General features: G+C 46.7%; 1 protein-coding gene and 1 long non-coding RNA gene across 3 annotated transcripts in view; both read right to left on the bottom strand.

Annotated features, from left to right (window-relative positions):
* GALNT2 (polypeptide N-acetylgalactosaminyltransferase 2) overlaps nt 1–14,977 on the bottom strand; it is a 181,064-nt gene that overhangs the window by 78,782 nt on the left and 87,305 nt on the right. For both annotated transcript variants that reach the window (XM_033408885.2, XM_004281564.4), the window contains exon 2: nt 6,302–6,395. In XM_033408885.2, coding sequence (XP_033264776.1) covers nt 6,302–6,395 — 94 coding nt within the window. The remainder of the gene's footprint in view (nt 1–6,301; nt 6,396–14,977) is intronic.
* Nucleotides 642–5,846, bottom strand: LOC125961001 (uncharacterized). Its single transcript, XR_007471277.1, has 2 exons — nt 5,287–5,846; nt 642–1,188 (listed from the first exon to the last, which is right to left on the bottom strand). It is a non-coding gene; the product is annotated as an uncharacterized LOC125961001 (long non-coding RNA).

Below are 14,977 nucleotides of genomic sequence, written 5' to 3'. Positions count from 1 at the left end.
TAAAGATTGAAAAAAAAAAAAAAAACAAGCCCAAAACAAAACAAAACAGAATACTTAAGAACTGTGGGACAACTACAAAAGGTGAAACATGTGCAATGGGAATACCAGGAGAAGAGAGAAAGGAATAGAAATATTTGCAGTGATAATAACTGAGAATTTCCTCAAGTTAATGTCAGACATGAAACCACAGATCCAGGAAGCTCAGAGAACACCATGCAGGATAAATAAGAAAAAAACTACACCCAGGCACAGCATATTCAAACTGTAGAAAATTAATGATAAAGAAAAAAAAATCTTGAAAGAAGACAGAGGGGAAAGATACCGCTTTAGAGAAACAAAGGTATGAATTACATCCAACTCCTCATAAACAATGCAAGCAAGAAGAGAATGCAATGAAATAACTCAAGGGTTGAGAGAAAAATTCATCAACCTAGAATTCTGGACCCTGTGAAATTAATCTCTAAGAGTGAAGGAGAAATAAGGACTTTCTAAAAATTGAGGGAATCTGTTGCCAGTAGATCTGCCTTGCAAGAAACGTTAAAAGAGGTTCTTCAGAGAGGAAACTGATTTAGGTCAGAAATGCAGCTCTCCATAAAGAGAGGAAGAGAATCAGAGAAGGAATAAGTGAAAGTAAAATTACATTTGTAATTTTTCTTATTTTTTTAAATAAATTTATTTTATTTATTTATCTTTGGCTGCGTTGGGTCTTTGTTGCTGCGTGCAGGCTTTCTCTAGCTGTGGCGAGCGGGGGCTACTCTTCATTGCGGTGCACGGGCTTCTCATTGTGGTGGCTTCTCTTGTTGCAGAGCCTAAGCTCTAGGCGCGCAGGCTTCAGTAGTTGTGGCACACAGCCTTAGTTGCTCCACAGCAAGTGGGATCTTCCCGGACCAGGGCTCGAACCTGTGTTCCCTGCATTGGCAGGCGGATTCTTAACCACTGTGCCACCAGGGAAGTCCCATTTTTCTTATTCTTAATTGATCTAACAGATAACAGTTTGCTCAAAATAATAATAGCAACTGTGTATTTGATTCTGTATGCTTATACATGTTTATATATATGAATGGCATATGGAATGAATGACAGCAATGATACAAAGAATGGGAGGGAGAGATTCATAATATTTTGCTGTAATACACTTGTGCTAACTGTGAAGCAGGACAGTGTTGTCTGAAGTTAGACTTGGATTAGCTGTAAAAAAAAAAAAAGGTAAAAAAGGGAGAAAATGGAATCATATAAAATGTTCAATTAAAACTACCAAAGGCAGGGACTTCCCTGGTGGCACAGTGGTTAAGAATCCGCCTGCCAATGCAGGGGACATGGGTTTGATCCCTGGTCCGGGAAGATCCCACGTGCCGCAGAACAACTAAGCCCGGGCGCCACAACGACTGAGCGTGCGCACTAGAGCCCATGAGCCACAACTACTGAAGCCCACAAGCCTGTGCTCCTCAACAAGAGAAGCCACCACAATGAGAAGCCCAGGCACCACAATGAAGAGTAGCTCCCACTCGCCGCAACTAGAGGAAGCCCACGTGCAGCAACGAAGACCCAATGCAGCCATAAATAAGTAAATAAAATTTATATTAAAAAAAAAATTTAGGGCTTCCCTGCTGGCACAGTGGTTGGGAGTCTGCCTGCTGATGTAGGGGACATGGGTTCTTGCCCTGGTCCGGGAAGATCCCACATGCTGCAGAGCGGCTGGGCCCGTGAGCCATGGCCGCTGAGCCTACGCGTCCGGAGCCTGTACTCCGCAACGGGAGAGGCCACAGCAGTGAGAGGCTCACGTACCGCAAAAAAAAAAAAAAAAACTATAAAAGGCAGAAAAAGAGTGGAAGAAAAAAGAACATAGAACAAGGGCAAGGAATAGAAAATAATAACAAATATGGTAGACATTAATACAACTATATTAATAATCACTTTACATTTTCAATGGTCTAAATACACCAATTAAAAGACAGAGATTGTCAGAATGGATCAAAAAACACGACCCAACTAACTACATGCTGTCTACAAGAAATCCACTTTAAATATAAAGACACACATAGACGAAAAGTAAAGGGATGGCAAAGAGATACCATTCTAATAGCAATCAAAAGATGGCAGAAGGAGCTATATTAGCTTCAGACAGAACAAACTTCACAACAAGGAAAGTTACCAGGAATAAAGGAGGGCAATACGTAATGACAAACAGGTCAGTTTGCCAAGATGACATAACAATCTTTAATGTGTATGTGCCTAACAAGAGCTTTAAAACACATGAGATAAAAACTTAGAAACCTGCAAGGCAGAACAGATGAAGCCACTATCATAGCTGGAGACTTCTCTCTCAGGAAGGGACAGATCCAGCAGGCAGAAAATCAGTAAGGACACAGGTGAACTCAACACCACCATCATCCAACTGGTGATATAACTGACATCTATAGACTACTTCATCCAACAGCAGAATACATTCTTCCAAGCTCACATGGAACAGTCACCAAGACAGACCACATCCTGGGCCATAAAACACACCTGAACACATTTAAAAGAACACAAATCATATAATATCTGCTTTAAGACCACAGTGGAACTAAAAATCAATATTGGAAAACCTCAAATTACTTAGACATTCAACAACATACTTATAAAGAATGCACAGGTTGAGAACAAATCTTAAAGAAATTAAAAATATGTTGAACCAAATAAGAATGAAAATACAACTTATCAATATTTGCGTAATGTAGTGAAATCAGTGCTTGGCAGGAAACTGACAGCACTGAATACTATATGGAAAAGAAGAAAGACTTGAAATCAATCATCTAAGCTTCTACCTCAGAAAACTAGAAAAAGAAGAGCAGAATAAACCCTAAGTAAACAAAAGAAAATAAATAATAAAAATTACAAATCTAAGAAATAGGAAAAAACCCTGAAAACTGGTTCTTTGAAAAGATTAATAAAATCAATAAGCCTCTAGCCAGGCTAACTATGAGAAAAAGATAGAAGACACAAGTTAGAATATCAGAAATGAAAGAGGGGACATCAATACAGATCCCATGGACATTAAAAGGAGAACAAAAGAATACTATGAACACCTCTACGCCTGCAAATTTGATAACCTAGATGAATGGACCAATTTCTTGAAACACATCTCCATAACTAGGACAGGAACAAATAGACAATTTCAACAGGGCTATATTTATTTTAAAAATTGAATCAACAATTATTAACCTCCACAAACAAACAGCACCGGGCCCAGCTGAGTTCCTTGGTGAATCCTACCAAACACTTAAGGAAGAAATTATACTAATTCTCTACAATCTCTTCCAGAAGATAGAAGCAGAGGGAACACTTCCTACCTTATCCTATTAGGCCAGCATTACCCTAATAACAAAACCAGACAAGAAAAGAAAACTATAAACCAACACCTCTTGTGAATATAGATGTAAAAATCCTCAACAAAATATTGGCAAATTGAATCCAACAATGAAAAAGGACTGTACACCATGACCAAGTAGGATTTATCCCAGGTATGACAGTCTGGTTCAATATGAAAATTAATTAATGTAATCTACCACATTAAGAAGTTAAAGAAGGAAAGTCACATGATCATATTAATAGATGCAGAAAAAGCATCTGACAAAATTCAACACTCATTTATGAATAAAAACTCTCAGCAAACTAGGAATAGAGGGGAAACATCCTCAACTTGATAAAGAGCATCTAAAAATACCCCTTCAGCTAACACCGTATTTAATGGTGAGAAACTAAAAGCTTTCCTGCTAATATCAGGAACAAGGCAAGGATGTCCTCCCTCATCTCTCCTTTTCAACATCATACTAGAAGTCCTAGCTAATGCAGTAAGACAAGAAAAGGGAACGAAAGGTATAATATAGATTGCGAAGGAAGAGACAAAACTGTCTTTGTTTGCAGGTGACATGACTGTCCAGGTAGAAAATCTGAAAGAATCAACAAACAAAAATATTCCTGGAACCGATAAGTAATTATAGCAATGCTTGTTATAATTGGAGGGTACAAGTTATACAAAAGTCAATTGCTTTCCTATATATGAAGAATGAACAAGTGGAATTTAAAATTAAAAGCACAATACCATTTACATTAGCATCCCCCAAATCAAAATACTTTGGTACAAGTCTAACAAAACTGGCACAAAATGTATATGACCAAAACCATAAAACTCTGATGAAACAATTTAAAAAGAACTAAATAAATGGAGAGATATTCCATGTTCATGGATAGGAAGACTCAATATTGTCAAGGTCAGTTCTTACTAACTTCATCTGTAGCTTCAACACAATCCAAATCAAAATCTCAGCAAGCTATATTCTATGGGTATCAACAAACTAATTCCAAAGTTTACATGAAAAGGCAAAACAAACAGCCAAACCAAAAAAAACCCAGAAAAGCCAACACAATACTGAAGGGAAAGAACAAGGTTGGAGGACTGACATTACTCAACAACTTCAAGACCAAATATAAATCTAAAGTAATCAAGACAACATAGTACTGGGGAAAGAACAGACAAATAAGTCTATGGAAGAGAAAACAGAGCCCAGAAATAGACCCACATAAATACAGTCAACTGACTTTTGACAAAGGAGCAACGGCAACACAATGAAACAACCATGGCCTTTTCAACAATAATACTGGAACAACTGGATACCCACATGCAAGAAAAAAAAAAATCTAGATACAGACCTTACAACCAAATGGATCACAGACATAAATATGAAACACAAAATGATAAAACTCCTAGAAGACAACATAGGAAAAAAAATCTAGGTAACCCTGGGTATAGCGATGACTTTTTAGATACATCGAAGGTATAATCTACGAAAGAACTCATAAAGCTAAACTTCATTAAATTAAAACTTTCTGCTCTGGGAAGGACACTGTCAAGAGAATAAGAAGACAGGCCACAGACTGAGGGAAAATATTTGCAATCACACATCTGATAAAGGACTATTATCCAAAATACTCAAAGAACTCTTAAAAGTCAACAATAAGAAAAGGAGCGACCTGATTAAAATGTGGGCAGAAGACCTGAACGGACACTTCCACAAAGTTTTACAGATTAGGGAACTGCAAATTAAAACATCAATAAGCTACCACTTCCAAACTATCAGAAGGGCCACAATAAAAAAAAAAAAAAAAAAAACCGTGACAACACCAATTGCTGGTGAGGGTGTGCAGCAAAACGAACTCTAATTCATTGCTGGTGGGAGCGCACAATGGTGCAGCCACTTTGGAAGATAGTTTGGCGATTTCTTACAAACATAAATGTATTCCTACCATATGATCCAGCAGTGGCACTCCTTGAATTTACCCAAATGAATTGAAAACTTATGTCCACACAAGAAAACTGCACACAGATGTTTACAGCAGCTTTATTCATAACTGCCAAAACTTGGAAGCAACCAAGATGTCCTCTGGAGGTGAATGGATAAATAAATTGTGATATATCCAGACAACAGAATACAATTCAGCGATAAAAACAAAAGTGCTACCAAGCCGTGAAAAGACATAGATTAACGCTCAATGCATGTTACTAAGTGGAAGAAGCCAGTCTGAAAAGGCTACGTCTGATCTGATTCCAACTATGTGACATTTTGGAAAAGGCAAAAACCAGGGAGACAGTAAAAGGATCGGTGGTTGCCAGGTATTGGGGGAAGAAGGGATAATAGGCAGAGCACAAAGGATTTTTAGGTCAGTGAAACTACTCTGTAGGATACCGTAGTGGTGAATTCATGTCACTGAATATACAACACCATGAGTGAGTCCTAACGTAAACTATGGACGCTGGGGTGATGATGATGCGTCAGTGTTGGTTCACTGATTATAACAAATGTCCCATCTCGTGGGGGATGTTGATAGTGGCGGAGTCTGTGCGGGGGTGGGGTGGGGGGTGGGGGGGTGGGGTCTATGGAAACCTATGTACTTTCTGCTCAATTTTGCTGCAAACCTAAAACTGCTCTAAAAAAATAAAGTCTGTTAATAAAACAAAACTCTGTGAACCAATACATCCCATCCTGTAGTTTTTAGTTTATTCTACTGATATTTTTTCTTCCAAGAAATTCTTGTCACCTCCCAGTAAACTCATTTCACCACCCACTAAAGGCCTGAAGGAAGACAGCAAAACATTGCTCTAGGGCAGTGTCTCCAGCTGCCCTAGGAAGTGCATTCCCTACCCCACAGGCGATACACTCCAGATGCCACATTCAGCTCATTCACAGTTAGTGGGCAAGACAGGTCCCCACCACCCACCAGCAGCCCAAGGCTGGCCTGGCCCTGGGAGCTGCTGCAGTACCTGGAGGGAGGGTCTCCATGCTCTGTGCTTTCTCATCCCCGTTGCTGTGATGAAGGTCTTTCTTTTTAATTGGGTCAATGTCATTCCAGTCCTCCTGGGGGAGCAAAGACACCAAATGAGTCGACAGGTTCCTGGAGCCCACCTTCATTCATCAGGTCAATAAACAATGAGTCCTCCCATCCGGAGGACTGCACCCCAGACCTGCTCAGTGGTGGAGACCCAAGGACAGAAGTGACTCTGTCCAAGTTCTTGGCGTGAACTTTCCAAGGAAGGACCTGTGTTTCTCTCTCCATTGTCTATGTGTATCACTTATCTATGGAAAGAAATACTCTGGAAACTCCCTGGGCTTTGAGGATCTGGGAGGGTGGGGAAGGGAGATAGGGAAACTGGATTAAATAAGAGAATTCAATAGTGGTTAAATCAAAGCCATTAAAATAAGGGTAGCTCTCCAGACGTCTTCTATGGCTTAAGGGCACCTTAGGATCAGAGAGTTTCCCTAAGGGCCATTGAGCCCTGCTCAGAGGTTGTTAAATGATTCCTTTCATCCCACTGAGTAACAGCGGAGGAAGGGCAAAGGATGGCGGAGCTTTTCCTCCACTCCTCTAGAAGGGCTGCCAGTGGAAGAGAGCTGCAAACTAAGGGCTTCATGTAAAACCAGAAGAAGAGAGACTCTGGTAGAATTTATTCAACTCATCCGCACGAACAATTTAATCTACCAACATTAATCAAACAACCCCATGACCACAGAGCTAAGTATGTTTTTCAACCACTTGGGATCTGATTTCTGCGAATACAATAAGAAAGGTTTCTGTATATAACCCAGATAAGAAGTACCCCACGGCTAGTAATTTTCCCACACAGACTTTGGTGGGCCAAGCCCTGTCAACTGGCCATTTCCCCAGCAGACGCTATTAGGATGTTGGCGGCCTTAGGTCCCCTCCCTCAGGGGAGACCCAACCAGTTCTGCTCAGGTCTGTTCCACTAACATTCCTCCAACCAGCATGGGCTGCGTGACCGCTGGGGGCATTTTGGCTCTTAAGACGTGAAGCGAGATCTGCAGGAAGCGTTAATTCTCAGGGGCTAGGCCAAATCAGACATCTTTTTCCCAAAGGCAACTTGCTCTCCCAGTAATCTGCATTTTTACTCAAAAAGTAGAGTAATTAAAGACAAAGGGCCTCAGTCTCCTCCTCTGGAGGCCAGCTTTTCCTTCAGTTGCTTCTGAGGTGAAGTGAAGCTGCTTTATCCCCTCAAGGCCACCATGGGGATGATGGGCGGGGGCTCTGGGAGGATGACTCCCTGTAGACAGTGCGCACGTCAGCAACGCCCTGCACCTGGGTGGTCCTAGCCCACCCCGGCAACCTGTCACAAGGCCTTCTCAGGCTTTCAAGGGGCCCAGGTGCTCCGACTTTTGAAGATCCTAGCCCACACTGTAACAAATGTATTGAAATGCATCTGTATCCCAATTTAAATACTTTTGGCTGCGAAAAAAATGTTTTGAATTGTAATTTGGCTTTTGAGATGACTTGGTTATAAATAAACTTTCAATTTACTATTGGCAAAGATTTCCAGGCAATCTCGGCACCTGCAATGGAGTGAGAGAACCTGACCTAGTCTCTGCCTCACGACATAAAGAAACGTGCGAACACTAAATTCAGCAAGTAATGAAGTTAGCAGAGCCACACTGGGTAGGCTTCTAATTAAGCTTATTAATTTTTATTTTGCAGCTTGCTTGTAACATTTTGTGGCTAACAACTTTTTCCCTCAGGCATCTGGCCTACTACACACACTGGCAAATGGATCACACCATTTAACCTTGTACTCGAATAAAATCGAAAGTGAATGAAAAAGAAAAGTGAACATTGCTGGTGTGGCCACCGCACTGTAATATTCACCAAATCAACATCTGTAAGTCAATCATCAATGTTTTCTTAGAAAATAAATGTCTCCCTCTTCCCACAAACAAGATTGACTGGTCCATATGTAACACACCCTAACCTGTCTCCCCTCCCACCCCCACTCCCCGGGACAATGAATTGAGCCCACCATAGAACTAAGGCCGAGGATGAGGACCTGCTACATAACGAGGGCACCGCAAGGTCCCAGTAGGCGACATGATGCTATGCGCTATTTATGAATGCCTACTATGCACCAGGCACTGTACAAAGATACTTTTTCATCCTGGCAACAAGCCTGCCATTTTATAATTCCTATCTTACAATGGGGGCATAGAAGATCAGAGGGGTTACGCAAATTGTCCAGGTTACACAGTGGGCGAGCAGCTCGAGTTGGCCCTTTATAAATCAGGATGGGAATGGCAGCCCAGGGCTCAGTTTGAACCAAGTTACAAGAGCGAGATTCTCACAATGTCAGAAAAATCCAAGAATACGTTTCTAGGGAGTCATCCACAAAGGACTGTTTTGTTCTGGACTCCAAGTCAAATAGTGCAAATCACCATGTTCACTGCCAATTCCCAGAGTAGGAGGGGGAGGAGGAGGATGAGAGGAGAGGAGGGGAGGGGAGGGGGAGGGGGGAGGAGGAGGAGAGGGGGGAGGAGGGAGGGGAGGAGGAGGGGAGGGGAAGGGGGGCGGAGGGGAGGAAGGGGAGGGGGGAGGGGAATGACGGGAGGAGGGAGAGGAGGAGGAGGGGAGATGAGGGGAGGAAGGGGAGGAAGGGGAGGGAGGAGGAGGGGAGGAGGGGGGAGGGGAGGAGGGAGGGGGAGGGGGAGGGGAGGGGCAGAGGGAAGGAAGGGGAGGGGGAGGAGAATGAGGGGAGGGGGAGGAGGGGAGGGGGGGGGAGGTGAGGGGGGAGGCGCAGGGGGAGGAGGGGGAACACCTCTGCCGCTAATACAGGGCACTTCCTAGGTGCCCAGCCCCATTCTAGACCCCGCCCACAAGTTCATCCTCCTTAAGGCGCTAGTACTGCCCCGTTCTACAGCTGAGGAAGCTGGCGCACCAAACACCGAGTCACACAGAACACACAGTGAGGTTAGAGATGAGCTGCAGGAAATTTAGTGCCGGGGCCTCCAGGGTCTCTATCATCCCAGTGCCCCGCCCTCGGAGAATACAGTTCCCCTCCAGCACCAAGGCAGCCCGAAGTAGAGGAAAACAGTGCATTTCCCAGTCAGAACACGTCAGGTCACTCTAAATTCCTCTAGTTCGGGCCGGCCCACCTGATCCACCGGCTGAGACGGTGCCCGCACGACCGCCTGCCACCCGCCTGTCATGCCTGCTCTGCGGGTCACCGCCCCGCGCCTCTGCCGGACGTCAGGGAAGGGCCGAGGGCCCAGGGGACACCCCCGTGGGACAGCTTGGCCCGTGCCCGTGTCACCGCCCCTCAGCAGAGAGTCCGGACCGGACCCCACAAGAGAAACAAGGAAACAGAACGACAGGGAGGAGGCGAGACACTCAGAGACTTGAGACTCGTGTTCTGGAAACGTCACTCTGGTCGTGGTGAGGGGGTGATGGAGGGGACAGGAGAGGGGCCGGGAGGCCCGAAGGGCGAGGCAGCCAGGGCGGGGCGGCACAGCTGGCAGGGGGTGACAGTCACCCACAAGAAACGGGGGAAGTCGTTTGGGTGGGGGATGGGTGGCGCCAGGAAGTGAAGACCGGTCTGTTCTAGAAATGCTGGGGTTACCGCGAGATACCAAGAGGCGGAAAAGAGATGGGGACCGGTGACTGGAGCTCTGGAATGGCCCGGAGTGGGGGGGGTGGCGGGGGTGACCCGAGTGAGGACAGGGTCCAGGGTGGCAGGAGAGGCCAGCATTTCAGGGACAAGTAGGACCCACGGCACGCTGGGACGAGCCCCGGGTTCTGGCCACGGCTCTGCCGGTGACCCTGGGGGGCTGAGCAAGTGGCCAATCTTCTCGAAGGCAGGGACGGGGGCTAAGTGCCTGGAGGTCCCCTCGGAGTCCCAGGGAGCAGCCCCTCGCAGGAGCACTTGATCACTCGTGCTACTTGTAATCCGCTAAGGGTCGGTATCTAGAAGCACTGCAGGTGTCCTTTCAAGGTAGGGGCTCGGGCACATCTCTTTTGCACCCACAAAAGCGTGGCGTGGTCTTAGGGTAACTGCTCAATAACAAATGCAGCTGAAGAAAACCCTCGTCCTATTTACTCAGATTGGATTAACTGGCTTTGCTCACTTTGCAGTGGACGCTTTTCATCATAACCATCCCCCTCCCATACATTTGCATACGTTATAAGACTAATTTACACCAGTGGAGGCTCCGTTTACAAATGGAAATGCACCGAATACAAACACAGGGAGAGGCTCTCTCGCCCAGTACCTGCTGGTATCCAGGACGCACCACAACTGAGCTGTTGGTTTCCTCCGTGTTCAGAGACTCAGGGACAGACAGGTCCTCTTTTTAGTGACAACCATAAACTGCTGGGATTAGAGGAGTAATGATGTGGTTTGATGCTGGGTCAAAAGTTGCAGAGAATTCAAAGCCTGTGATCTGATCCGTAAGCCTGCTATTATTTCCCAGGATGCAGACCCATCTCTGCTTTGCTTCTCCCGCCCTCAGAGGGATGCTGATACTATGAATACGTAATGACTCACCCACACACAGAAGACGCTGCAGACAAATGCAGACCAGGGAAGGCTCGCTGGTTCTCACTGAAAACTGAATTCTGTCAGGAAATGTAACCCAAGAACTAGGATTCTCTACCGACCAGACTGAGACGACTCCGCTGCCCGCCTACTCGACTTTACAGCCTTGGCTGCTACATCCACATGCAGCCTCCGGAAAGACCCAGAGAGCCTCGACTAGCGCACTGAGACCCTCTCTTCCTTGTTAGATGGCATTTGGGCCAGATACTGCAAACGCTAATTCCCCCTACTCACTAACTTACCTAGCTGGTAGTTATTAGATATTTGAATTTGATTAGTTTTCAGTCCAAGAGCCCAAGGCATGCCTTATTCTTACAGATGCATACAACAGAAACAGTCTATTACCTGAAGCACAAGAGGAATTAAATCAGGCCATGAGTGAGACCAAATGAAAATAAACGACTGAGGAACGTCTATTTATCTACCATAAGTAAAGGGTTCGGCCGACAAAATCCATCCTATTTCTAAGCAGGTAAAGCAGCAACGACTTTTAACAAAATGACGTTATTTTCAGAAACAGTAAATCCGATAGGTTGGTTTCTTGAACAGTTATGAAAATTAAGTGTAAATATAGGTTTAGTTATTAAAATGGTTTTCTCCACTCTATTCCCAATGTGATCCTGTCTCTGTTTCAAAATAAAAGGAAAAAGGGACTTCCCTGGTGGCGCAGTGGTTAAGAATCCGCCTGCCAATGCAGGGGACACAGGTTCGAGTCCCGGTCTGGGAAGATCCCACATGCCATGGAGCAACTAAGCCCGTGTGCCACAACTACTGAGCCTGTGCTCTAGAGCCCGTGAGCCACAACTACTGAGCCCGAGTGCCACAACTACTGAGCCTGTGCTCTAGAGCCCATGAGCCACAACTATTGAAGCCCGTGTGCCACAGCTACTGAGGCCGCGTGCCACAGCTACTGAAGCCCGTGAGCCACAACTACTGAAGCCCGCGAGCCACAACTGCTGAGCCCGTGCACCGCCAACAGAAGAGTAGCCCCCGCTCGCCGCAACTAGAGAAAGCCCGTGCGCAGCAACGAAGACCCAACGCAGCCAAAAAAAAAGAGGAGATAAATAAACCGTGCACTTGGTTTTTGCCAGAGACAAAGTTCCAGTCCCGGCAGTGGGTGAGCCAGGGCCAAGAGGGAAGCGGGTGGGACAGAGGCGGGGAGGCCGCCGTGGGAGGGGCGGGCACAGCCGGCTGGCAGGGCTGCCCCTGAGGCTCGGCAGACAGCTGTCAACTTGTTAAGGGCACTAGGCCAACCCTCATGTCACAGATGAGGAGAGAACCAGAAGGGCCAGGTGACTTCTTGTGTTCCCACCTGCTGCCAAACCAACGCCCTCAAAACTGAGTAACTTAAAACAGAAAGCACTTAGTATCCTGCACAGCTTCAGAGGGTCAAGAAACTGGCTGGATCCGGCCCACGGTCTCTCGTGAGCCCATGAGTCAGCTGGGGCCGCCGCCATCTGAAGGTCCGACGGGGCCCAGGGATGCTTCCAGGACGGGCCCCTCCAGGGCTGCTGACTGGAGGCCCAGTTCTTCACCAAGAACTCACCCACAGCCGCTGGCCTCCCCCAGTAAGTGACCTGGGAGGGGAAGAGGGGCAGGGGAGGCGGAGTCGAGGGAGAGAGGAGGACCCCAGGCCCGGTCCCGGAAACCACACGCGGTCGCAGCTCCGCGTCATCCATGAGAGGCGCGTCACCAGTCCTGTCCAGCCTGCACCCAAGAGGAGGGGCCTAGAGCCCCGGCGAGAGGAGGCGCACAGATTCTAAAACCACCACGTTCACCGACGCCGTAAGACTTGACAATGTCAGCGATGAGGCCAAAGTATCCCGCAGGCAGACGGAACACCACTGCACCCCGACGGCGATTCGCGTGTGCACGTCTGTGCGGTAAAAACGTCACTGCACCTCACGCTGCCCCCTTACCCACCGCCCGATACAAAGACTATTCCCGCCTATGGTAACGTGTTTGAATTACGAACCACCACCAAAATAAACGTGCCTACACGTGGAAAACTAGGTAACAAAGAACAAATGTATACAGCTGAACCATCAAAGGGTGCCTCCATTAAGTTTAAATGCCTAACGCTTTGTTAGCAAAGGTAAAAACATCCGCTGGGGAGGAAAAAAGAAAACGAACAGGTTGCTTTCACCCTCTGCTCATGGAAATACATGTTGTCACCGTCAAATTCCTTCAGCTGACCAGACCGTACGCTCAGAGGCAGATCAAGTTATCAAAAATACCATCTGAATGACTACTTGATTCCTTTCTCACCAACTGTCTACTTTTCACCGTTATTTGATGACTGTTCAGTGATTACCACCACCATGACCAATCTGTACAGCAACATGCCAGGTTGGGGAAAGAAAGCCAGGCTGCCAGATGTGTTAAAAAGATGCGATAATTTCTATTTCCACGGCCCACTTCTTAAGAGCGCGCTGCCAAGCTAAGACACTGAAAACTAGTTAAGGGGTTTGCTTGAAAGCACATTTTCAAGAGTGGATTTAGTTTCCGGCTGAAGACCTAGACCCTCCCCGCCCAGCATTCTCCCTCTGAAGTGACCACAGGGGAACCACAGAGGCTTATCCTTGTTTCTAACTGGTCAGGGTGGGGACCAATCCCGAGGTCTTCTCTCCAGAGGGTGAGGAAGGCTCTGATACAAGGTGACAGCATCTAAACCTCTGCTTTCTACCTAGGGCATGTAACTCACTGACAAAGTGACAAAGGTAGTTTTAACTCACTCAGAAAGGGTCCTGAGGAAAGAAGGCTGGAACGCCTGGGGAGGCCCCTCAGCTAGGCTAGGCGTCTCCTAACACCGGGAGCCTGCAGTCCGCAAACACCCACATCACTGCATTTATAAAGTCAGAGCGTGGTTGCTGCTTCTAAGTAAGAGACCCGCTGGAACAGTGACTTGGTGTAAGAGGAAGAATGTCCTCTTTCCTGCTGGTCATCACTGGAAGAGGAAGGGGTAGTGCTGGGCCCAGGCACCCCACCGCTTCTGAACACTGTGTGGGTGGCAGTGAGTCCTGGCCCAGCCCATCCTGTCTCATCACTTCGGGCAGAGCTGGTAGAACAGGCTGCAGGAGCTGGAACAGCTCAGGTGAGCTTCCGACAGCAAGCTCCCGCCAGAGTCCCAGACCTTACTCAGGCGACAGTCAACGGGCTGGGGGTTAAAAGAATCAGGGCCTGCGCGGCCAGCGAGCCAGGCAGCGAGACGGCAAGGCCAGTCTCCCCGAGGCCTGGTCCTGCCCCCGCCCGCTGCATCCCAGCCTCCTGGCAAGAACATCAGACAAACCCCAGATGAGGGATATTCTACAAAATCCCTGACCAGGCCTCCTCAGAACTGTCAAGGTCATCAAAACAAGGAAGGCGGGGAAACTGTCACAGCCCAGAGGAGCCTGAAGAGATGCTATAACTAAATGAAATGTGCTACCTGGACAGGCTGTTGGAACAGAAAAAGGACATTAGGGAGAAACTCAGGAAATGAGAATAAAGTAAGAACCGTAGTTAACAATAACATTACCAACACTGGTTCTTTAATAATAAGCGAAACTGGTTAGGGGTGCATAGGAACGCTGCACTGTGTTCCCATTTTCTTCTGTAAATCTAAAACAGCTCTAAAGATAAAGTGTGCCCATAGATCTTATTTACGTAAAAGGAAAACAATCACATTAAACACTCCTGAGCCAACGCCTATCAACCATGTATTTCCAGGGTGTCTCCATTTTTAATGGCAATTTTAAGCCCTCTCCCTTCAGGGAACTAAGGTGTGGATCAGCATTTCCTGATTTTAAAGCCAATTTTGCAATGAGACACACACCCAGGGGCAACCTATTTCACGCCACAATCCCTTTTCAAGAGCAATCCATCAATCCTAACGCCTGTGCTCCCGGCAGAGCGGCAGGTGGCCCTGCGGGGTGGGCAGGTGGGGAATACAAGGAGGGCTATTAACATTCCTTATTCCTCGCAAGAGTTTACGATGCAAGACCGCTCCGGGTCCCAAAGCAGATGACAAAGGAGAGGCCACGGCTGGTCTAAGCGTCTGACATTTATGGCCTCCTCCTTTATCACGGG

The sequence above is a fragment of the Orcinus orca genome, chromosome 14 (assembly GCF_937001465.1).
Source record: "Orcinus orca chromosome 14, mOrcOrc1.1, whole genome shotgun sequence".
NCBI classification, from domain to species: Eukaryota; Metazoa; Chordata; class Mammalia; order Artiodactyla; family Delphinidae; genus Orcinus; species Orcinus orca.
This window is presented reverse-complemented; position numbering and strand designations above follow the sequence as displayed.